This window comes from Hermetia illucens, chromosome 2, assembly GCF_905115235.1.
Source record: "Hermetia illucens chromosome 2, iHerIll2.2.curated.20191125, whole genome shotgun sequence".
Lineage (NCBI taxonomy): Eukaryota > Metazoa > Arthropoda > Insecta > Diptera > Stratiomyidae > Hermetia > Hermetia illucens.
The window spans coordinates 31,903,835-31,930,417 of record NC_051850.1 but is presented as its reverse complement, the minus strand read 5'-3'; the positions used below and the strand labels follow the sequence as shown (position 1 = coordinate 31,930,417).

Below are 26,583 nucleotides of genomic sequence, written 5' to 3'. Positions count from 1 at the left end.
CACTTGGATAGGTATGTTTGTCTAGAACGAATTTATATTATAGGAATTCCAATAAAAAATCCGACTCCGGTCATGTAACCATTGCGTTAGGTTCCCTCGGGCTTGAGGAAGCCTAAAGTGATAAAACAAACAAATACAGTTGCAGTTGTTTTATTGTCACATCGTAAAAAACTGAAGTATTTTCAATCTTAAATTCTAATCATTTACAATCTACATAAGTCAATTACAATACGTCCCCTAAAGGGACTGTGTCTTGACTTACAATGTTTCCACAAGAGGCCCCTATTTAGCCAGTTGTGCTAGTAAATGCAATATTGGACTCCTCTACTTTTGACTGAGGTTTCATTTTACCTATACATATAAAATTATAATACAAAGTATTCATACAATATACCACGAACATACATTTAACTCTGATATGCCTGATATCACTCGACGATCCTTTTCCTAATTAAATCCCAGTTGCCAGTTGCGCCCGCTTAAGATTCATACTCTTTACGAATGCACTTGGCAATAGTGCTCAATTGCATGTTGGTGGTTCCTTCATAGATGGCTCCAATCTTGCAATCACGGTAGAATTTCTCTTGAGGGAACTCTTTTGTGAAGCCAACTCCTCCCATCCAGTCAACGCACTTAATCGTAGCAGTCTGAGCAACTTCGGAAGCAAAATACTTGGCCATAGCAGCCTCTTTGACGAATGGTACGCCAGCTTCTACCCTACGTGCTGCGTTGTAGACCAGCAAGCGAGCAGCCTCAATTTGTGTAGCAACGGTGGCCACTTGATGTTGCATGGATTGGAATGAATAAATATCCTTGCCGAATTGCTTACGTTCGAAGAGATATGGAATAGTGGCATCTAGACAACCCTGAGCGATTCCCAGCATTTGAGCTCCAATTCCGATACGACCTTCGTTCAAGAATCCGGCGGCATATTTATATCCATGACCAAATGTTCCCAGGAGATTCTCTTCTGGAACGCGTACGTTGTCGAAGTGGACCATGCATGTGCCTGAAGCACGAATTCCAAGCTTGTCCTCTGGTTTTGCAACAGTTAATCCAGGAGTATCGCGATCAACGAAGAATGTTGTGATTCCTCGGTATCCCTGAAATGATAAAGACAGAACTAAGTAATCATGACTACAAACTATCATTTTAGTTTCATCAATCCTATATTAATTCCCCTTACATCTTCTGGCTTAGCATTAGCGAATACTACGAATACGCCAGCAATATCGGAATTTGAAATCCACATCTTTGTTCCATTGATGACGTAATCTTTTCCGTCTTTCTTGGCGACAGTCTTTAAACCAAAAGCATCTGATCCAGCTCCAGGCTCAGTCAAGGCGAAGCTTCCAGCCTAAAATCAAAATATCTCAAAGTCAACCAACATTTTAGAGAACAAACCCGAATAACTTACATATTCCTGTGCTAATTTTGGTAAATACTTTTTCTTCTGTTCTTCATTCGCTACCTTCTTAATGAATGAAACGACAAGAGTATTGTGGATGTCTACCAATGCTCCGACAGCTGCATCGACCTTGGATAACTCTTCCACAACTAACATGGTTGATAAGAAATTGCATCCGCTGCCACCCATTTCAGTGTCAACTTCCAATCCCATTAAACCATTTTGGAACATAGCATCAATTACGGATTGTTCAAATTTGCTGGTTGCATCCATTTTCTTGACATGTGGAGCAACTTCTTCTTGGGCAAGCTTGGCGACTGAAAAAGAAATAGAAAAGATTTCAAATTATTATCCCTTTCTCTTAGTTTTAGACAATAAATGAGTAAGCAAGACTAGTTTAATTATCTTGAGGAGTAGCAATCCCTTTGAATCCCAGTTGCAGGCAATAAATATTTATTTAGGCGTAACATAAGCTTATAGTACCCTTACATTTTTTAATCTTTTATTGGAATATTTTGTAACTTTACAAAAAATTACTAGATGTCCTCAAGATTTAGTCTTTTTATCTGGCAAGATTAAAAGACGAAAATCGCAATATCACCATCACTGAGCGTAACCCAAACATCACCAAAATATTACCTAACACCACCGCATTACCTAATATCGCCGCCTTGCCAAAGCGAAGGCGATTGACATACTTCCGTGATAGGTAATGTTTTGTAATGTGATATCACATTACAAAACATCATCCTTCCTCTAGTACAAATGGTGGCGGCAATTTTCCACTGTCGAGGCGATGCCAACGCCCAATATCCCTGGCAAATCTATTACGATTGTCTGTTCTTTTGGTTTGCTTTAGGCTGGCTTTGGACTGACCTTGGGCTTACTTCGGGCTAGCTTTGGGCTAGAATATAATTTCGATTGGATGTGAATATGGAGATACAGATTCTTGCTTTTAAGTAGCTGATTTGTAACTATATCCCGCGGTAATGAATATCGACTCCTAATTGATGTGTTGTTTGTGTTGTTGGTCTACATAATATTTCCTAGCACAAGTAGCTGAGGCGACTGTCGAGTACCGATACTGACAATCGATTGCGAATTTTCTCTCACCTAACTTTAGTGCCAAATATATTTATTTCCGAGTTGTCACAATCTCGGCAGATGCGGAATTTTACCTAATACTAGCACTAAGTGCCAAGCATTTAGGCTCGTACGATCCTACCTATTTAAAAGCTAAAGGGGCGCTGGTGGTGGTGGCTGGTGGCAGGTCAATGGGAGAAACCGCCAAGAACTCCCCGCAACATCGTACACCTATGAAGAATGGTGTATTTCTGCATGGTTTGAATTAGACTGTGCAAAAGTCCCAGGACATCAAGGGAAGCCGTGAGGGATTTAGGTACAATATCTGTAACTGACAATATGGGAACTACAATCACCCGCTCGAGACGCCAAATTTCTTTGATTTCCCGAGCCAATGGCTCATAGTTCCCCTTCTTCTCTACGTATTTCCGTTCAATGTTGCTATTATGGGAGATAGCAACATCAATTATATATGCAGAGCGACCCGCCTTGTCATCTTGCAGGACGTCAGGCTTGTTATGTGCAGTATGGCGATCCGTCAGAACTTGCCGATCCCAATACATGCTGTAAGTAGAACTATCAAGTACTGCTTGCGACTTACATACAGCATTATGCTTGGTGGTGTATTGCACCGGTGCCGTAACAGTACAGCCAGAAATGAGATAGTCCAACGTCTCTAACACCGAACATATTCTGGGCTGGTCATTCTCCACCTGTTCTTTCAGGTTCGTCCATTTAGCTGCGAAAGATGGAAATCTCATGCCCTTGTATTGTTGGTAAATAGCATCAGCCCCAGATTTACATCGAGTCTGAAAGCACGTCTTTTTCAACGCGCCCGCCATTTTGTCGGTCATAACAGAGAAATATCCCTGGCACCAATACCACCGAAACCTCATCATGCACCACCACCTTCATCCCGCTCCTGATCAGTATCCGTAGAATTTCTTCCGTCAATACCCACCAGGACAGGTGGCGATACCCTGAGGAGTCTCTTTTCTCACAGCTCTGGTCAAGTAGGTACTTCGCAGATCAAATTGGATTCTCGTGTTTTTTAGGATGGAAATCCTATTCTACTCTGGTTAGAGCCACTATCATGGATTTGATAATAAATATCTGAGAAGGCAGCTTAGCTATACTGTTTGTAACATTAATCTCGCTCAACTGTGCTAATTGCCTCGTGAAGAGTGGTATTCGTTGATTTGCCTTTGAGGTAAGAGTGCCGAGAGGCCGACCTGCGAAAAATCTCAAGGTGGAACACCAATTATCATATTATGACTGCAAGGAGGGACCTGCATTTCTATTTAAACCCAAGGGAAACTTCTATTAGAAGCTTGTGACTCTTCAAAGAACCCTTTACTCTATTGTAGGAATTCCTGTAAGGTCCTCATGCAGTAGTCCCTTCTCTCCGGGGCGGATTAACCGCATTTGGAGTATTGCCATGAACGTCATGGCCGCAATGGCCACATTACTACCAAGTTGACGCATTCCGTGATTATTTTTACAGCAAGATGCAAAGAAATCCTTCGCTTGGGGCTGTTCATAAAGTAGATTGTCGGTTGACTCCACTATAATTAAAAAACTGAGCGTTTGATCTTTTGAGTGGATCGAAGGAAACGCACCGCAAGCATGCAAATTGTTTTGGCAGTCATTCGTTGATCTGAGTTTGTCGAACAGAAAGCTGCATACTCCTTTGAAAACATTTTACGGACCAAACGAGCACAGGCAAAAAACCATGACACCTAAAGACACTAGTTCAGTACTGGCTAAGGTTAGAAAGCAAAACTTAAAAATCCCTGGACTGTGGAAGTGTGGTAATAGACCCCCTACTGGAAAACCACGATCAATTCAGGCAGAACTTTTAAATGGAATCCTTCAAATGAGGCCCCGAAGATTTGATGTTATATGTGTTTAAATACCCTTACCTTGTGAAGATTTCCCTAGTACTTTACATGTAATTTTTCCTATTAAATTCTGAAAATATGATCCTTTTTCGAAAAACTCTACTCCTAAATCATTATTACCCATTAATCACGTACTGCACCGAGAAATATGTTCGTATTAAAGGTCGAGATTCCCCAGTTATCATTTTTTTATCAATTTAATTCAGGAACTTAGAACCATTATATTTTTTTGTCAGAAAAGTCACCAAACTACTCAAATGAATTGATAACGAACCAGTTTCAGCTTAATTGGTTTTGAATAAAAACGAGCTTTTTTGTTACCAAGCTGACGAGATTTCCTCCTCCAATATTTGATGTCTAGTCTGTGTGGCCTATTAAACAGTTTTGTGTTTTAACTTGAAGGAAAAATAATCAACTAAAAATACATTTGAATGATGAGAATTATATTTACGTCATAAACGAGCCTCTAAATCAAAAATGAGTCTGCATATATGTTACAGTTCGTTAAGAAAAGATGACCGAGAATAAGTTAGACATACATTTTTAAAATTAATTTTGTTTTTTAATATATTTTCGGATAATATTGAGTTTGAGTACACTCCATTAAATATGTCATCCAACAATTATCTGTTGTTGATAGATAGTTGGCATTTACAATGACAATTTTTGCCTAATTTTTCCAAATAGTCTGGTAAGCATAACCGCTATATCTCGTTTGTTGCCTTTAGCATTTTTACAGATATTCGGCTATTGCGCCTACATGGGAGCCATGGGAAGAGGACATAGCACACATGTTGGGCTCCGATAAGTGGGATCTTTAAACCAAAAATGGACTAACGGTTTCGTGCAAGGCAGAGGCAACTCTTCACACGCTGCCTCACCCCTGCCTTGAGCGAGCGTTTTTCCACTTGTTGCCAGTTTCGGTCACACTGCCACCAGGGCAGAGGTGAGGCACCGTCTGAAGAGTTGCCTTTGCTTTGGATGAAAGCGTTAGTTTTGACATTTCTTAGAAACGTGGGGAGTGCGGGGGGTTGAAAGTGATCATTTCTTTAAGGGGGCCATTCTCAGAAACTACCGAACCGAAAAATCTGAAAAAAATCAGAAGGCTGCCACTATATGGTGCCTTGGCTCCGAAATACCTTTCATACCGATATATGTTCAAAGAAAGTTAATAATAGTATATTACTATAATTTTTTGTAATTGGCTGGAAACCCCCCTTAAATTCATCCTAGCGGCACGAAATTCTGTAGTGATGTAGGCTATAATGAGCATGATCATACCAAGTTTGATGAAAATCGCACTATTACTAACAAATTTATAATACGTCGAAGTTGTTGCTTCTTTGAAAATTGAAGACTATCAATGTCAATATCACCCGAAAGTGGACATATGCATATATTACGTGCTACGTACTAAGAAATACATAAAACCTTTCGTATCTGAAGCGTCCAGCTTCCGGTTTCCCGACTTGTTGGTTTTCGAATGCTTGAGTGCTATGCCCCAAACAAGGGTCCGTAGATCAAAAAACGTGGGGGTAAGTTTCTCCCTATTCGGTCCGGTCCAGCATGATCTGGGTGTGGAGTTAGGATCCTCCATATCGTAAACAATGGGATCTTTATTTTCTTGAGATAATCAATCTCGATTGTTTTACGCACAAAATTCTGCTCACCCAGAGGTATTCATAAACATTACCATGTTTAGCTATTATAGATAGTTAGCAAGATGACTCAGTTGTGGAAATACCTTTAGCCCAGTTATAATCGATATTTTCTTGGACCCATTAGAATCGTACATTAGTTCCTTTGAGAGAGTACTTACAGGATTAGCTTATTTTCAAGAAGTTTTAGTCAGATATCCGTTCAGATAGTATTCTGATGGAATATCTATAGACTTACCCCAATCTCATCGGGTTATTTTTCCAAGATAACTAGACGATTATTCCCTTCCAGTGTCCATGATTTCGCACCATATATGATAGATTATTTCGTTTCATCTGGGTGCTGCATCGAGCTGACGAAAACATTCGACCGCAGAACGTTGGCTGCCAAATAGGAAAAGGTCTCCAGAGAAGCCTGAAGAGACGCAGAGTCTGACCATACATCTCGGCAAAGGTTCTGTTAAATACAATGCTCCTATTTCTACACTCCCGCTTAGTCTACGGATCCTCTTTATTGGTAATTTGTCTTCCAACCTTAACTGTCCTCGAGTTATATAGGCAAAGTCCATTTTCTAGATGTGGTATCTCATGCTTCGCTCCCACCGGTTGATAGTAGTGAGAAGAAACGTTTTAGGCAAGTGCAGTTGAGAATCGAGTATTGTGTCAATGTTTTCAACTGCAAATTGCCTATGAAGAAAGCGCTCCTCGAGCACAATAAAAATAGTATTGCACGTGGATTTGCGGGTGGGCCACAGTCTCTTTATCAGGCTCTAAAGGTAGCAAAGCAAATATTGAAATTTTTGCATTAAACATTTTGAATAAATTCGTGCCAGTCTTCGAAATCACTAGTGAAGGTTCGTATCTTAATCAACGGGAAGGTAGATCCTGCGATCGATCTGGTACAAGCGACAAGCCAGAGTTCTTAGTTAATTATCTACTAGAGGTTTGACCTCGGACTGCCCCTGTCAAATAGCTTCCGAAGGCTCGCTGATAAAGGGTTTCTTTGTCCTGTTTATGCATACCCAGAAAGACGTAATTTTTCTTGAAATCCTTGTAGAGATTGCAATACCGATCATTCGCAGGCAACATCTGAAGCAGTTTTCAATAGTTTTCTTCTTCTTTTCTAGCGAAGTAATCTGGTGTCTTCCAAGAAAATCCGTCTTTTCCATAATTTTTCTCTCCGCCTCGAATTATTATGGTTGATGACGCGATGAAAGTTTTGAAGTATTCCGCGAAGAAAATACCACTCGTGTTTTTTGTTGTCTTTGGTTAGCGTTCGAGGAGAAATATTTCAGAAGTGTGCGCCACGGATACGCGACTTTAGATTTAAAAGCGTAAATTTTTAAAAAGTTAGCCAGGATCAGCACTGTTGTTTGATGATGAAATAAAGCTATGAATTCTCGGGGCTACATTTTAAATCAGCAGACTTCCTCACTCACACACACATACTAAGGGGCATTTTCCAGTTTGAAAACCTGAAGACGTCAAAGCAGGGTGAAAACCTCAAAGACCGTGCCTCCCGCAAATCTGAGCCAGGAGAGACGTCGACTGGAGATGTGATTTGTAGATGTTCTCTGTCGAGTGTGGCATTCGGGGCTCGAGTTTCCCAGCTCCACACGAATGATTAGGCCGGTATTTTTTTCTGGTGCGGTCCCATCTATTGAAGGTGGCGCGAAAACTTTGTTAACGACGTGAGAGGAATTGAATTGTTCAGAAGAAGCTCCTACATTACCAAACCTGGGTTGCACAAAGACGTACAAGATTATGTCAACGGTACATTTGAGTGAAGCTTCATTATTTCCAGGCGGATCTTCTTTTTTGAATAGCACTGCTCTCGTGATTGACTTTGGATAACTCCCTGGCCATCCCACGATCCCATAAATCATTGCAATCTACTGGCTCATCTCCTAACAATAGCCATTGACATGCCTAAATTCTTTCTACATTCATTTACAAACTTTTTCATTTCGTCCTTCTTCTCCTCTTCCATCTTTTAACAATCTTTTATTGGCATCCTTTCCTAGGTATGGGGAAACTACTGTGATACGAATATTACTTACTTTTACTTTTTTCACAGATTGCATTTTGATTATCTGACAAAAAGTAAGAAGTAACGGCCTATTTCTTGGGACGATTTTTTAATACATACTTTTGAAGATAGTGTTGATCTTCAAAGGATTTCATCATGGGAGAATTGGAGTTTATTTGAGACGTTTCCTCTTTCCTCATTTCGGATGTAATTAAACCGTGTCACGCCACTAGTCCAACGCAACATTTTGGTCTCCATTATCGCAAGACGCCGTTCATTGTCTTTTATAGTCGGCCAGCACTCAGAACCATAGAGAGCGACAGAACGGATGACATTGCGGTAAATTTTAGACTTGAGACGTTCGTTAATACATCAATCACAAAGAACACCAGTTGTGGAACCCCACTTCAACCAGGTTGCGTTAATGCGTGAAGCAACTTCATAACGCAGTTCTCCATTGGTTGATAGCGTTGACCCGAGGTATTTAAATCGCTCAGTTCTGGACAGGTAACTGTCACTGAAAGTGTTTGTGCCTGTTTCATGGGAATCGGTCGTCAAAACTTCAGTTTTGTTTAGATTTAATCTGAGACCGTGTTGCATGAGGCGATCATTCCATTTTTGGACAAGTTGCTCGAGATCATTTTTACTATCAGATGCTAGGAAAACATCATCTGCATAAAGCAGTGTGTAGGGCGCTGGACGTTGGATATCCCGTGTGACAAGAACAAAGAGGAGTGGTGAGAGGGCGCTTTCTTGATGAACATCAACAGAGACACGAAGCGGTTTTGATACACCCACCATACTTCGAACTTTACTTTTCGGATCGTGGTAGAGCAACTGAACCTAGCGCACGAGTTCTTTTGGCACTAACTGTTGTCGTAAAGCATACCAGATGAGTTCGTGTGCCACACGGTGAAACACTTTCTCTAGATCCAGAAATGCAATGTAAAAAGGGCGATGTTTCTCACGGTGTTTCTCCATGAGTAACCGCGCAGCGTATATTGCGTCAGTAGTTCTGCAGTTTTTGACAAATCCGGCTTGATTCACGGTTATTTCAACGATTCATGGTATGGGAAAGTAACCGGATCGGCCGGTAATTTGAACATTCTGCTGGACTACTCTCGCCATCCCGAGTGTCCAGTTTATCGAAAAGATTTTTGTAATGGTTCGCTCGGGTGACAGCGACTGCTTTCTTTGGTTCCCGGTTGGCATTCTTATAAATTTGCCAATTGGCCGGTGTTTTATCGTCGAGAAATTTGTGGTAGAGGCGTTTCTTTTCACGGACCTTCATTTCAACATCATCATTCCAAAGCCAAGTATCTCGAGGGTTGCAGAGGCCGCTTTGTGGATCATGTCTTTCATTTGGTTCCACGATTCTTCCACATTCGTAATGGTCGGTAATCGTATGAGTGAGATCGTTTCTTCTTTCTTCTCACCAAGTCGCCACCATTTAATGCGCCGCGAGCCAGTGCGTTCCTCACGCTGTTTTATCGGTGGCTGAATTCGCAGGACGGCAATCAATGGCCGATGTTGAGGTGCGATGGTCTCATAGGGAACGGCTTTGCAATCAGTGACAGTGGTAAAATTTGGGCGTCTTATGAGAATATAGTCGATTTGCGTTTTACTGTTCCTACTATAAAATGTAGGAAGATGAGACAATCGTTTGATGAACGATGTATTCATAAGTACAAGGTCATGAAGAAGCGAATAGTGTGATCAGCTGATATAATGGTGAGCTTCATCAGCCGATCATCAAATCGTTCGACTTCTTTAATGGCATCACGGAAACCCTCTGAGATGGCAATGCCAACACCATATTGAGTGTGTGGGCTACCAAAATAGAGAAGTTTATAGCCATTTTACCGCGTTCGCATTCAATGTCGCATCTTTTGGCACCAGACCATCGGGTTTTTTGCAGAGCGTAGATATCAATGCGCCTTTTCCGAAGGGCTCTTGCGAGTTCCTCGGTTTTTCCAGTTAGGGTACCAATATTGAGCGTCTAGACACGTATTTGGTTTGTTCGGATTAACTTGTTTACGTCCTAACCCCGTCCATGCGTCAAGAACCCTTGCCTATTTGTCGAGAGGACCGGGGCTCGTCCTGCCGCGTCGACTGAGGTGGACGCCCTAGCATTTCTCCGAGGCTTGTGACTCAATTCGATCATCTTATTTCTAGAGACATTGCATGCATTTTCCTGGTTGGCCTGTCGCGGGACCTGTCACCAAGAGAGATGTGTGAATTTGAAAAATAACTTCAGGATGCGTAGATCCTTCGCAAAAACAAAACATACTCGGAGATGATGCCTGGAAGAATTCCTGTACTATTCCATGTTTGTTAATTTAATTTCCTACTATTTACTCAGATTAATATTTGATAGAGGTAGCAATGGAAATTTGTAAATAATACATTCGTAATTATAATTTTCAAGGTCTCATCCTATGTTTTTTTTGAAATTGAAACCATGATTTTGGTTCATATGATGTTTTCTTTTGATTAAGTTTTGTTTACTAGGAATTTACGTTATCGCTGGAACGTTTTGCAATCCAGACTATAAGTTAACGATCAAAACAAACATGTCTTACCCCCTGTTCTACCCTTTCGTAATTTAATATGACAGCTTTGAAATAATATTACTTTAAAAATATATCTCGAGAGATCAATCAAAATAACTATTTAATTTAATTTAATTTTGAAATTGGATGAAATTATGAATATTCAGAGAACAATAACAATTAATCATTTCAAAACAATTTCCTGTTTTGCATTTTTTATTATTTAATTGTTTATTTATTGTTTTTAATCGTTTTCCGCGGCATCTACTTTCAATAAACTTGCAATTCATTTATGAACCTACATGTTCATAAATACAACGTATAAGATAGATTCATAAAGCAAAAGTTCCAAAGTTCTCTCCCCCCGTCCAACCGGACCCACTAGTGACCAACAACAGAGTAGACTGAAGGCAACATCCAGTGACTCGTATCTGAGTTCATCCATACGCTCTATCTAAGATACTGCCTCAATCGTCATTTGAATATTATGCAAGAAAAGCTTTTCAATATTTTTGATTACTTAATACGCACGCGCTCCAGAATTTGAGACGGCCAGATCAGCTGTAGCAGATTCAATGAGCTTATCTATCTAGAAATATTTTTTTCAGTGTCAATGGCGCTCTATACGTATCTTATATAAATGTTGAGGTATGTACAAAGAAACTCAGATATATCCACAGGTTGGGAAAAAGCACTTATTGTATTTGGAACATGTGCGTGAAAAGCTGGTCTCGTTAATAGGAAGATAAAGTTAAAAATAAAGCATTTCATGGATAATTAATTACGACTTGTTTTGCGCTAGAGAATCGAGAATAGATAGATGATATTTTCAAAATATACATAAACACATACTCGTTTGCGTATATATGTTATTCAGTGTTATGGAAAATGAAGATCAGCTTTTCTTGCTGTCGTCAATGGAGGTTTGATGTTTTCATTTTAGAATATTATTTTGGCATTACGAACAGATTTTGTTGTTAGTGTTGAAATGTGTTTTATGTAGTCCTGAACCACCATCAAGCAGCCGCATGTTGCCTTAAGAAAAAACGCTCTGATCGCCTAGATTTGGAAGACACTATACTTTATCAAAGTTTTTGTTTGAGGAGGGTAAATGCTTTGTTCATTCAAAAGTTACCCTTCCGCCACTCCTTTTTGTTAAGGTTTTGTTTGTAAAACAAAACCTTATTAAAATCGGTTTACTGTCTGTCTGTCTGTCTGTCTGTCTGTCTGTCTGTCTGTCCGTCACACGCATTTTTCTTGGAGACGGTTGTAGCGATTGGCACCAAATTTGGTAGAAAGGTGGGAACTGAGAACGCTCACGCATATATTGAGTTACATCCTTTTACGTCGAATTTACATGCAAAGGGAGGGTGTAAATTTTTTTTTCATCAAATATAGTCATGTGGGGTATCAAATTAAAGGTCTCGATTAGTACTTTTCGAAGCCAGTCTTAGTTTTGACATTTGTTGGAAAGGTGGGGGGTGCGGGGGGTTGAAAGTGGTCATTTTTTTAACGAACCCATTCTCAGAAACTACCCAACCGAAAAATCTGAAAAAAATTAGGGGGCTGTCACTATATGGTGCCTAGGCTCCGAAATACCCTCCATATCGATACCTGTTCAAATAAAGTTAATAATAGTACATTACTGTAATTTTTAGTAATTGACAGGAAAACCCCCTTAAGTTCACCCTAGAATCACAAAATTTTGCAGCGATATAGGCTACAGCATAGAGCATGATCCTGCCAAATTTGGTGAAAATCACACTATTACTAACAAAGTAATACTAAGTCAAAGCTGTCGCTTCTCTGCAAATTCGAGACTATGAATGTCAATATCACTTGAATGGCTATTTTCACATAATATATGCATATTTTACGTGCTACATGCTAATGGGACAAATGCGCACCCAAATCTCTTTATAAAAGAAATACACAAAACCTTTCATACCTGAAGCGTCTAGCTTCCGGTTTCCCGACTTGTTTGTATTGTCATAGATACGGTTGCAAGGAACATCCAACTTACAGCGCCCTACGCACTGCTCTAAGCAAATAATGTTTTTTAGCGTCCCGCAACAAAGCTAATTTTGAACAACTTGCCCAAAACTAGAATAATCGTTTCATGCAGCAGGTCTCCGCCATGAAATTGCTTCACTCATCAGTACAACCCAGATATAGTGATGTTCTATAACTAGTAATCGACGCATCGGCAACTGTCTCAAAACAAAAATCTACCGCAGTTTTGTCCGATTTGTCGTCCTCTACGGTTCCGAGTACTGACTGGCTACCAACAAAAATTAACCACGCCTCGCTCTAATGAAAACAAGACTGTTTCGTTGGATTAATAGGATAACATGCTATGATCATGTTGGAAATGTCGAGATCGCCGATCGATCTGGGGTTGCACCCATCGTGGTTACAATACGAGAGAGGCGTCTTCAATGGTATAGCTGGCCAACAGCGATGGACTTATGCGATAGATACTGAAGTAAGAACCTCTCGGACTAAGTCCATGATGGAGCAAAATGGCGGGACAAAGACTAAAGAACAAGGAGATGGTTTGCCAATTTTTCTAAGGATTTTTTTTTAATTAAAATTAGAATAGGAATTTCCGTTAGAAGAACTAACAATGCGACAGTGTGTCTGCATTTGTAACCTCTTCTATTCAATCAACAATCGAAACGTTGATCAAGTTTTTAATTCTTTCGTACTAGTCCCAGCTCTCAATTTCGCTCTCTCTTTAAATTTTAAACTGATTGGCAGGATTTTTTATACGCCGAGAGTGATCGATTTTTCACTCAGTTTCAGATACGTTCTTTAAGAGCAAACAACATTCTTATTTTTTTACCTCAACAGTTTATAGAGAATTATTTATACTAATTTCATCTTATGATTCCTTTTTGGAATAACTTCTTTTCAAAAAAGAGTTGAGGAATTCTTCCTATGCAGAGGCAACCTATTAGACGCTATTTCATCTCTGTCGCGGAGAGAACCTGATCGAAAGTAGTTAACTTGTGGTCTTTACTTTTTTGTACTCAAAAATATAACATAAGATTGAATCATATCGAGAATAAAAAGGTTGGCCAAAGTGAACTTTTGTTTAATAACTGAGGGGCTCCTAAGTCCGCATCTACTCCATGGGCTCCTCATTTTGAGCAAAGCACGGATTTTTCAAAGATGCAACTGGCAGTTGACTTAGGTATAAACTAGGCAGCTTTGCAACCTCGATAAGATCTACAATCATATTGTGTCTATAGATACATACATATATAAAAGGGAGCAAATACTACCTCCTAACTACTAAGGCAGTTGTCTCTGCTTGGATGAAATCGTCAGTTGAAAAAATGAGTATTTTGTCAAAATGGGGGATCCCTGGAACAAACAAAATGATAGATAGTTGTTCCCCAAACGGTCCAACCTCTCATCAAGTGGGTGCGGACTTCTCAAATCTACTCTCGTAAAATGGCACAGAGTATATAAGAAACTTGACTGGTAATTTGGCAGGGTACAGTCGGCTCTTCCACAACCATTTAACTACTGTATCTTAAAAAGTATAATCGTCACGCGCATCTTCCTAATATCAAATCGATCAGAAAGTGGCTTAGCTTAGTAAATTCTTAAGTTCTTCTAAACGGTAAATATTAGCCGAACGCAAAGCCAGAATTCTACTCGTAATTTAAGAAGTTTTAGGAAAATTTGGTGAAGATTCTCATCTCGGAGACGGGATATTATCTTGATGTTTCAGTTTTCCGCAGAACTCATTCGAGTCGCATTATATTTGGGACTTTCTCCGCAACGATTTTTATGTGATTTGTGATCCACGAAACCCTCAGCATTGGGCAAGCACCCAAGCTGGAAAATTGCAGGAGCAACTCATCAGACGCTGCCTAATCTCTGCCCTGAGAGCAGCGTGACCAAAGTGGCTACAATTTGCTAATTGTTCCCTTATATATATTTTGCCACAATCAGTGGAAGTAAGATGCTTCCCAACTGGGCTGGTTCGTCCCCAAGTAGATGACAGACTCAGGACTCCTTCACTTTCATAGACAAAATTCAGTTTATCATAGGCCGACTTAGGTCTGAATTTATATACCATAAGCGAGCAAATACCACAAGAAAGGGGCTCTCTTTTAGCTCCGAGTTTCCGCAGAGGGAAAATTCAGATAGATTGTGCAATTTTGGTGTTGAGAAGGCAGTGGCAGATTTTTACCTGGGACTAGTATTTCTCATTAAGACCTAAAAAAAATGAATTTCTCAGACAGTAAATTTTCGGTACTTACATATATTTTCATCTGAGCCAAGAGTACATAGCTTACCATAGACATTCTCTATATGAATAAAAATAAAACTCATCCTACTCATCTCAGCTCATCAAGATAAACTGCTTGAGATAAAACGCTAAATATCAAATAATTTTTACTATTACCCATTTGAGAGATGACAATTGACAATAATGCCTACATTTGAGGCTTAAGACTACAGTAATTGAAATAACCTACTCCAACCGCAACAGCTATTCATTATTTTTTTAAGTAAGAGAAGATAATATACAACAGTTACGAAAAGTGCACCAAACGTTTAATTAACAATCTGTTCGTCTATTGATTGTTTTTTTAAAAACTTAAGAAGACAAAGTTTGCTATTAATGTTTCAGAGGTAAAAATTTTTGTGGTTTCGAAAATGGCTGTACCTATTGTCAACAAAACTGATAGGATTATGTAAATGGTCTGTGGAATCCATTGCATGCAACTATATAGTGGCACAATCTTGCATGTAAATGGCGATGTGAAATTGTATTTTCTGAAAATATGGTTTGGATATCAAACAAAAGTCCTTTTACTAGTACATATCGAAATTATCGACAATGTGAACAAAATAAAAACGATGTCCCTATATAAAACTCTGATAGAACAAATTTCCATTCAATAATGGTATATTTTGGATATTTACTGCGAAATTCTGTAGAATCATTCTAAGAAATTCTCTAAGTTCGTTTTAAAATTTTCTAAAAATGTGGATCAGTCCAGTATACTAGAAAGTTTAGTGGAAATCCTACAGTTATTACCAAATTTTTAGTAGCTTAAGTTGTACCCTCTATATGAATTTGCACTTTGGCTAGGTGCAGATCATTCTTAAAGTTTCTTACATATGTAAATCTCAAAATCGTTCAGTACTACAGCAGCCAACTTTTTATTTTCCAGTTTGCTTTGTATGTCAGACCTTATACTTAAAGGTAATAATGGTGTTAAGGATAAACTAAATTTCGATAGAATCACTTTGTAATGGTAGCTCTAAAATAAACCTTTTAGCTTAGAACACGCTATTAAATTTTAAGAATGGCTACAAAAAGTTGAAAACTGTTCTTTGGACCTTTCCATTTCTTTCCTTTTTCTTTGGCACTATAGTCCGATATCATTCCTTGGCCTCGTGAAGTTTTCCCATGGTCTGCAACTGTCGAAGCTTGAAAATTTTGGTACAGGTGGTATCTTCTGGGTTGACTTGTAAAAGGTATAACTTCCTTTTGCATCTGGACTTAACATTCACTTGAAAACTCATGACTCATCGTTAAGTGCTCTTCGTCTTGATTTATCGTCCACGTCCCATGGCCATGGCGCAAGATTATCCTAATCAGTGCCTTGTAGATTGCAATTTTTTTTTCTCCCATGTACATTTGGATTTTGCAATATTGGCAGTGCGAGATAATATGTTCAGTCTCTCCACCCTGTTAACTTTCTATCCGATTTTTCCCGCTATACGAGTATTTTAAAATTTGAGTAAGGCATCTTCGGCGTTCACTAACGATCTTCCTATAATATTTATATCATCCGCATAGGTCCCTATCCTTCAGAACTGCTGGCAATCTTCGAATAACATGCTCCAGAACGATTTTGGATTATACTGACATCATCCCATCATCTTATTCCAATCCTCCTTTTCGATCGTCGTAGCTAGGGAATGACCGCTACAATTCTTCAATGGTGTTCTTCTTCCTACATAACCTATTAACTTCCTTCCTTTCCAAAGGTAGGACTGACAAATCAAGCTTTACCATGATGCAGCGCCAGCGGGGAGAGAGAGGAATGTCGCGATTTTTCAAAGGGGTTTGGGAGAGAGAGGGCCGCCCGCTTCTTCTTTCATACACCTATAGGGATAGGTGTCAAAATTAAACTCTACTGTTATGACATAAAAATAGCCCATCTTTCAGGCACCATAGAAGAAGAGTGGCTGCCTCAATTTTTTAACGAAGTCAGAAAGAGCTTCCCCTTTCTTCCAAATATCGTTCTTAGCTTCATGGGGTAGAGTTGACAATTCAAATTTTACCATGATATAAACAAGTCGGAATACCGGAAGCCTTTGCTTCGGGTATAAGGGTTTTGTGTTCGTCTTTATGAGAAACTTTCTTCGCACATTTTTCCATTCGTATATGGCCAAAAACCCAAAGTAATCCTTCACACACTTTTCAAACTACAAGAAATACGTACATATTACAGCCGTAGATATTATGCCCGCGTTAAACACACACCCCCCTACGATTCGCAACGATATCAAATACGGAGTTTTGAAAAGCACTAATACTAACTACTACTGCTAATAATAATCTGTGAAAAAAAATTTGGATTGAAATTGAACCCTAAGAGAATATTGGATTGAATTGAAATTACAAATTTCCCTGAACGGGATGACTAGAAGACGTGGGCAGGTCATACTTCAAAGAAGGTCGTCGATTCCATTATTGACTTTAACCTGCAGTGCAATCTTCTATCCCAGGATAGCCGACGAGTAGAACATTCTGAAGCAATATGTCATAGAACAATGTAGGAAAGATTTAAAATCTTTCAAAAACTCTTGGGGGCCTAGGGCCAATGGTCAAGAACTGCTCAGTGATATCATAAAAGCCTGGTTAATGTGTTATAGCTACGTGTGGGGTTTTTAAAAAAGCTGTTCAGTTTGAAGAGATTTGCATAGAATGCTGAATGTCGGATACCAATCAACTCAGTTGTTAATAAGTGCCTCTTTCGATGTCGCCATAAAGTACTCTAGCTCACGTCAAGAATTCAAGGACTATTACTTCGTCAGTTATCATTATTCTCCTTACTACCCAAGATCTTCTTATTTTTATGTGATATGTGCAATAATTAGTTTAATGATTACGGTCTTCTATTTGCAGCAGATTCAAAAAAGGAAAAACTATCTTTTTTTAATTAATAAAGTGTCGCCCCTGCTTCGAAAGCCGACCATTTTTTTTCAAGTGCGTTTTTCCCAAAATAACTTTCTTCACATTTGGGGGAATTCCAGCTCAAAAAGTAATGAACCGATCATTATGAAATTTGGAGGTATGATTCTTCACAAAATTACGAAGAATGTGAATCAACATATGGGATGAGATCGTATTTTAAGGGTGCTATTTGGAATAAATAGTGAAAATAAATGGTAAAAATTGAAATATTTTTTTTATCATCTGCGGAAGTTGTAATTTTTCTATTGTCACTTAAGTTGATTTTCATATTCTTGGAAGAAAATTTAGTAATGGGGAATTAAAAGCCTTTTTGGTTTCAAACAAAAAATTGAATTGCTAAAGGTCCCGCTGTTATAGAACTCTAGTTACGACCTTTAGCGAACTAATGCAGCATAACTTCCTTACTTTTGGCTTAAATTATTCAATTATCAGGATTTGTCCAAAATATGACTAAGATAATGTCCGAATTTCGTTCGATTCCAATTTATTCTTCTCACTAATGAAATCAAAATAAGCCTCTAATGTGGTTTCTCCCCTTAAGAACAATATTCCCGTCAGTTTGCAAAAATGCAGTAATATATTATAATTACCTTTATTTAAAAGATATTAAGATCGGATAAGATGAGATTTATAAGTGCAATCATTTTTTTTCCTTTCAAATTTTGATCCAGAGACAGAGACAGTTGTGACCTAGCCAAATATATATTCTAAAATAATGTTAAGTCCATCGACTTAAAAAAAGCCGTTTTGAAAAAAAAGCTTGTGAAGATCAAAACTGTAGCCTCGACCGTTAACTGGGCGGAATTCACATCCTTCTATATTGAGGAGTTTTAATCCAAATAACCTAAGGTTTTAGGAAAACACGTTTAAGATGCCATACTTTCATGATTTTTTTTCCAAAAAAATTACTCTTTTTTGAAGCTCTGAAGACTATAGTCCCCCTTAAGCTTGTACTTTTTGACCTGTCATGCTACTCTTTCACAATCTATATTAAAAGTAGGATAGGTTTGAGAAGGTACTAAACGAGACTGATACGGCCATATTCTGGAAAAATGTAATCATTTTTCTCTTTGCATGATTGCAAAAACCTTACCCTTTTCCGTGTATAAAACCCCCCACACACAATCCCCAAAATTTAAAAGAAAATCATGTCATTCGCAGCATACGTTGGATTTCATGTGACGCATTGAGAACCACAGTGGCAATATAAAAACCAGAGTGGACTAGATTTTGAACAAATTTTTCCAAAGTGATTTTTCTCGGTTATAGTCTGAAGTGGTATGGCCCAATCTAGTTCTAAGCCATCCGTTTAGTCAATATTTTTTCCTGTGTCCCTATTCAGATCCCGGAAGAAACTTCACCCCCTCCCCTGCGCTTCTCCTTTCTCGTCAGGTTTGATAGTTTTCATATGTTCAACAAATGTGCCAAAATTTTTAATTATTTCTGAGTGAAGAACGGAGGGGGTAAACCGATTTTATTTTGAATTTGTTTTTTGTTGACTGCCTAATTAGCTAAGATTTGAAGGATTTGAAGCTTCCGTTTGAATACAATTCGCAACCTTTCGTGGCATCTGATTGCCATTTGCAATCATGTTGCTCCAGGGGCAAAAATGAAGCCGCATCTGAATCTTTTCTTACGTGGTACCAAGGTCCAAAGAAAGTAGCTTTTCCTTTTATTCAGGATAAAAAGCCTTAGATTATAATCTCAGAAATCTCTTCAAACCACATGCAGTGGGCGGTTTATTTCTTTTTTTTTTTGGTAGTGAAGAGTCTTTGGCCATTCCTTTATTATCCAAATGGAAGTAAAGAAGTCATTCATAAGGACTTGACGACTACTGAATGTTATATAACACCCAATAATTTCAGAAATATCACTCGACCACTTTTGATAACAGATTTTATAAATATTATTTTTAGCTATAATTCTGATCTTGAAAATAACATAGCAACTTCTCCCTTTCACATTATCTGGTTTTAATTATTATTTAATGTTAAACACTTTGCACTATTTATTGAAACTTCGATCACTTCACTTTGAATTTGATTACAATTTACATTTCCAGCTTATGTAATCACCGGCCGAAATCGGTAAAAATTAATGCACTTTCTTATCATTCAATATCTTCATGCACGGACAATCTAGATATCATTGAAGCAAAAAAAAAAAAACTGATAAAATGGATAAATTTTATCCTATCAATTTAACGGGCTTGTAATCCAAAATAAGACGCAGAAAGTCCGCTAAGTGTATGAAAATTCCCCATTATATGGGTTTACGGACTAAATTTGATAAATAATTAGATCCAGAAAAAGATTATGCGCAATTGAAATATAAATTGATGCAAGTATCTTTTAGTTAACAAATTTTGGGGAAAATCTTTTAGAATATAAGAAATGCCGTTATTAGCCTTTTATTGCAAAATGGAGACCCATCTGAAGTCTAGATTACATATTGGGTGTGTCCATGATTTTTTTTTCACTAAGATTTTTTATAGATTTTTCAGACTGAATTCTTAAAGAAAACATGGCCTTTACACACTTTGAAAAAATTGCCCTAACTTATAATTGATATAAATAGCAAAACATCTTTAAGGTAATGTTAATTCATATCTCCATCCAGTATATTACATGACCATATTTGGAGATGAGTGTTCCACGTTGACATGTATGGAGTTCATCTCCTCTTCGATGTACCACAAAATAATCTCATATCGTTCATCGTTTCCAGAAAATGCTTTTCTAATATTTTATTAGATTTAAAAAATTTGATGTGAACTATCTATAATGCCAAATCTTCGATAACTCCAAACTTCCATAATATTTTCTTCTTGGTATTTTCCACTTTTTTATTATTTATAGAGAAAAATTCTTCCAAAAATTATATTTTCAATTTTTAAATCCATTTGCCTGCCTAGATTCATTTTGCCTGTCATATTTCGTATACAATTGTAATTTTTAACATTTTTTCTAATTATATCTTCATGTTACTCGGTTATTATTCAGATAGTCATCAAGCTAAAGTAATTAACACAATAAAAGTAATGATTGACTGCTTAAAGTTAGGCGTTGTATTTCTTTCACTTGATCAAAGTTACGTAACAACGGTAGACCATATCCACAAATACAGAAAGAATATTGTCACTCGTTATAAAATTTCGGAAAATTGCTGCAAGATCAATTTCAAGTTTGTAAATTGCAAAAAAATCATCTCAAAATGGAAACCAGTTTCCGTTTTTTTTTATTGAAATGGTAAGGCCAATTATAACAATTTCATTTCCTCTAGTTTAAAGAGATAATTTTCATACAAATAGAGATATTCAGTGATAATCGTTATCAATCTTTTCTGATCCCACGCCACGTATTACAGAACTGAGTTTCAAGAATTGAAAAAAAATCTCGATTAATTCTGATTCAGATTTAATTGTATCTATATTATCTTACTAAATTGAACTAAAACTAAAAGGCACACTTATAAATATATTATCTTCTTTTACTTTAGAAAAATAAGAAAAAGTACCAAATATAATGATTAAATTCCGTAAATTGTTATCTGTATGTTTTAAAACGCAGTAAATCAAATAATAAATCAACGACCCGAGGTGAATTATGTAACAATCAAGCAAAGAATCAACATTCCGAGAAGTGCATGGCTATTTTGCATAAAATGGTAAAAATAGTGATAATTCTCAAAGCCAATCAAAGTTATTATACCAAATACCACAAAAATGCAATTATCAATAATATTTCAATATCTATGTCTTACGAAAATTAAATGGTTAAGTTGGAAGAAAAAAAGCTAGAGAAAATTCCATGTTCTGCTGGGGCCACCATTTTATGTCTATCGTCTAAATTGATCATTAAGATTGATAACAATATGTATGATATTTCCTAAAAGTGGTATAAAATGTACGAATATATTTATAATAATTGCAATTGCAATTATCTCTAGATCTTAGAACCGAATCTCAAAGTATTCCATCTAATTGTTGCCACGTAATATCGAACCGCATGTTTTGCGTCGAATTTTTTGTCCAGAAAATATTTTAATCATATTCTCAAACCAGATAAATTACTAAAGCAAATCTGATCAAAGTATTTGCTTCAGTTCCAAATAGATAGAATCAACAAGTTCAAAATGGTATAGTAGCCCTTTATTGTGCCACGATCTAATAATCTTTGATTAGGAAAGGGACGTACCCACTTGGTCTCAGTAAAAACAAGTTGTCTGATACTAATATCATTACATAACTCAAGAGCAACAAAAATAGATAAAATTCAACAATGGCTTACCGGTGTCTTTCATCATGCGTTCATCTTCGGTAAGGAAGGTCAGTGGAAGCCGGGCTGCACCTCCAGCTGAACAATACTTGGCAGTTTGCAAGGGTTGGGAGCCTTGAAGGGCCTTGGCGACCTGGAAGAAGATTTTGGAATTTTCAACTACGTATTTATAATGGACTCTTTTGAGACTTACCATGCGCAATGGAATTTTCTTCAAATGATTCATTTTGTATTTATGGCACTAAATTAACAAACAAGACACTTAACTTGAACCTAATGCAACAATCACTTCCTTAACTTATAGCCAATGGCCTTTACACTAATATCTCACAAGTCTTTTATGACTAAAATAAAGCCAAAAGAAGAAATTAATGTTGACTCCACCGCCTGCAAAACTGGAATGAGAAGAACCAGTCCAAGAAGTTGGCGGACCCTGATGTATAGCCTCTCTAGTCGGATCACTATCAATTTAGCATTAAAAGGTAACTCAGAAGAGGGGCTCGTATCAGAACATACATATGCGCGTAATAATTTTTCTCAGACTGTTCTGTATGAGTTTTCCTACTCCATCAAAACACTTATCTACTTACTAGACATGAAACTTTGGTATCAAAAAATCAGACACTCACAAGTCGAGATAGACCACATGGTGTTGTGTTTCGTCTGTGTGGATAATGTATTGTGCACAAAATTGTCACATTGTTAGGAGAATTTAAATTATCATTAACAACAACAACCATTGAATATGAATTGACTTTATAAAATTTTTCGTTCCATAATTGCATTTAGTGTAAGTGGGGGTAAAATTAGCATTTTTTTTATTTAAAAAGGCAAAAATGGGATCGTGCTGTTAATTATGGTAATTTTCTGCAGATGTATCCAACCAAAATTGTTACTTTTATATTGATATAAAAACTGTTCTATTTTTCTTTAAAAAAATATTTATAGTTATAATATAAATTATAAATTATGAATAAAAAAATTGGAATATTTATATTATTTTTAAATAATATATTAATTACTTTATATTAAATTATTTTGAAATAAATTTATACTATTTTTAGATTAATTTTCACAAATATTTCAGTTCAATCACTTTTCACTTTAGAACATAAAAATATATTTTCTATCCACAAATAGAATGGTGCAACAAAGTCTATCAACTGAACCGAGTGCGAATAGTACTTTCTATAAACTGACCCAAGTGCAGTCAATTGATCGGCAAGATCTTGATAGTCAGTCACGCACTCTTGATGAGCACAATGAATTATTTTAAATCAGCCGAGAAGTTTCAAGAACTGAGTCGTTTCAATACCAATTAGTTTTAGATTTATAAAAGTGATATAACTACTGTTTCTATCCAATTTACCACTTTATAGTTATAATTCATTAACAATGCCCCACGTTTCCCCTATATTCATTTACGATTTGAAGTTATTATATTACTTTTTGATTTTTTTTAAACTGTACAAAATTATGTCTGTCGTCGTAATTCCGACCGAGCCCACTGCTACACCCCCGACAAACAAGTGTAATTCGTCTTTGTATTATACAATTCCTTGATTGTGGGGGTATATCGTGAGAAGCACGGGATAAATATATAAAACATGATATCAAAAATAGCTGGATATATGTATATTTTCCAAAAAATGAGAACTAACTTTGTTATTCAGAGTGAGCTTGATCAAGGCCAAGCGCGACAAGCTTTCAAAATAGCAAAAGTGACCATGTTTTTCCTGGGCTTTTGGTCCGATACACGTGGACACATGGAAGACTTTTACTTTCGCGTGGTTTATGTTGATTGTTGCTAATAGGGGAACAGCATAGGGACATTGACATTGCGATAACATAGCTGGGTGAAGGTGTTTGATATTAAGCCGGCTGGTAGGTGGAGAGATTAAAAATCACGGCGGATAGCAGTATGTTTTGGGGATTAGGTAGTTGATAGTCTTGTGATAGCACTTGTGAATTAGTGATGTCAGGAAACCGTAGATCAGTTAATGTGCAGTTCATGTCTGCTATTTTAATAATTATGAGTACCTGTTATCACATATTTATTGGTTTATTTTATGTTAGCGGAGTCGGTACCTCCGAAATAAAAACAAACTCTGTCAGAATGATGTGACTGAAGAGTAATGAGAATCAGTAACCAGTTGGTCAGGGAAATTGTTTTATATCTTCGATACTGCGTCATGCCTTAAGTGGAACAAATTCACCGAAATATGCTTCAGCTTCCTCCAAGTCTTTCCTATGTATTCAACTGTTTTGCACTACGTGTTTCTAGGTCGACCCAATCGTCGGTCACTCTGGGATATTGGATTTCACTACATGACATAACCCCCAATGGAGTTAATAGTAATCGTTGGCGCAACAATCCCTAATGGATCAGGGCCTTGAAATGTGTTAGAGCGCTTCATTCAAGACCGTAACGGTACACTACAATACACTGTAGGAGGCAATGTGATCAGCATTGCGCTCTCCGAGGTTATTACCTTGATTTGACTCAGGTACTCATTCACAGCTGAGTCGACTGGTATCCGGCATCCAGCCACGATAAGAAATTCTTCTGCCATCAGTGAAATTTGAACAGCGACCTTCCGCTACGGCAGCCTAGCGTTCACACCACTTAAGTCATCCGGACACAATGGAGTTGTCGCCCTTTTCAAAGTGTAACCTATCTACTACCACTTTTCCCTTCTAATCAACATATCTACTACCTTTGATACCTGACCCGTCCGCCAACATAATGTTCCGCTCAAGATTGTATCGAACCTCGATGACACGGCAGAAATAGTAATATCGTCAGGGGATGTCGCACTGGGCCTTAAAAAACTATTGTGCACCTTTACTGGTTATAGCATACCTATAAACTATAGTATGTCGTTTAAACGTGTAACCGACAGGAACTTTATTATGTTCCCTACTTCCAAATGTTTCAACCTGGTATCTGGTATTAAGTATTCTCCCAGGTGCCTGAACCTACTTTGCACAATTGCCGGACACTGTTCCAGAACATGTGTGCAGGTTTCATCGCCCTCCTCACAGAATCTTCAGAGTGTCCGTAGATATCCTTGGCTTCCCTAGATGTTAGCTTAGAATCAGTGACCAGTGAGTATTCCCAATATGATCCGCATACTCTTCTTAGCGAGGTTTAAACAATCTTTTGAGTGCTTGGGTTCGTATCCCCCCATGAGTACTCTGGACTATTCCATTCCTGGTAAGTTCGCCACGTAAAGTTTCCTCAGCCGTTCCTTTTCATTTTTCAATATCGTAGCCATGAACCAATTTCCGAATTGCTCTGGCTCGTATAGCCGCGTCGATGCTCCTTGCCAGGCCAGCTCGTCCGCTGTTTCATTGACTTCTAATCCAATACGCCCAGAGTATCCAGACCTTGTTGAATGGTCCGAGCGTGTTCAGTTTGATAATTCATTCCCATACCAGTCTGAAATTTACCTGATAGGACCTAAGTGCCTTAATAGCCGCTTGGCTGTCGGTTAGAATAGCAATCTTCTGCCCCTGTAATTCCTCTTAAGGTTGAAGGAGGCACGTTTGTCTATGGGATATATTTCCGTCTGAATTATGCTGGTTTGCTTACCCATTGCTTCAAAGTGCGTTTTCATTGGACGCGCCTGTTTCCTCTGCCGTAAGTGTGTCAGGTAATCAGTTGCTGGTTTAAGCCGTATGTCAATGTATGCTCTCCCAATTGCTCCAACGTGTTTCAAACTTCTTATCGAAGTGGAACCTCGTTATCATTTTATCCCAAGGCTATCAATTTTTCTTCGATTTAGGCATCTCTCCGCATCACTGGTATTTCCGGACATTCTAAAGATTGCCCCCTTGCCTGCATTTGTACGTGCTGATGGAGGGCACTCAATCCCAGAAGAACCTCTAGCGATGCCGTTGGGCAGGTTCTCATTGCCCCACTAATATATACGCAAGCCAGTCTTTCAAGTTTATGTAACTGTGCTGAGTTTAGCCCCCTCTGCACAGATTACCGCCCCATAGGTAATCTTAATATTGCACTGTATATCCAATGCAGGATTTTCGGGGTGCATCCCCATTTTTGCTTTCTATGGACCGACAAGTCATCAGAGCCCTTGTGGTTTTCCGACATATTTTTCCAGAATAGTTTCTGGACTAGTGTGATTCCCAAATATTTGACTTCTGTTACTCGTTTCTCCCCCATGCCTCTCAGGTGGCCAAGCTTGCGCTTCCTAGTGAATGATACCATAGTGGCCTTGGTTGGATTTATGCGTAGCCCCGTCTTTCTGCATCAGTTACTACTGATTCACGGTCCAGTTTGAATTCGGGTGTATCCTCATATTTGCCTCTACATAATAAAACATTATTATCAATGAAACTCTGAACCGGTATTCCAATGTTTGTTAGCTCTCCTACGAGTTCATCAGCTACCATGCTCCACATTAATAGTGACAAGCAG

The 26,583-nt window shown here is 38.0% G+C and overlaps 1 protein-coding gene across 1 annotated transcript; it reads right to left on the bottom strand.

Annotated features, from left to right (window-relative positions):
- Positions 1 to 134: 134 nt before the first annotated feature.
- On the bottom strand, positions 135 to 22,844 carry LOC119648381 (short/branched chain specific acyl-CoA dehydrogenase, mitochondrial). Its single transcript, XM_038050115.1, has 5 exons — positions 22,336 to 22,844; positions 22,155 to 22,275; positions 1,418 to 1,725; positions 1,187 to 1,357; positions 135 to 1,103 (listed from the first exon to the last, which is right to left on the bottom strand). Exons 1-5 carry the CDS (start codon positions 22,366 to 22,368, stop codon positions 480 to 482), a joined length of 1,257 nt encoding a protein of 418 aa, XP_037906043.1. The 5' UTR covers positions 22,369 to 22,844; the 3' UTR covers positions 135 to 479.
- Positions 22,845 to 26,583: the final 3,739 nt, after the last annotated feature.

Bases quoted from the DNA above. Each gene is read 5' to 3' on its own strand.
- LOC119648381 (XM_038050115.1), bottom strand. From the start codon at position 22,368: ATGAATCATTTGAAGAAAATTCCATTGCGCATG. The intron at 22,276-22,335 runs GTAAGTCTCAAA...ATCTTCTTCCAG, and splicing joins AGAAAATTCCATTGCGCATG to GTCGCCAAGGCCCTTCAAGG. The intron at 1,104-1,186 runs GTAAGGGGAATT...TTATCATTTCAG, and splicing joins CTAATGCTAAGCCAGAAGAT to GGATACCGAGGAATCACAAC.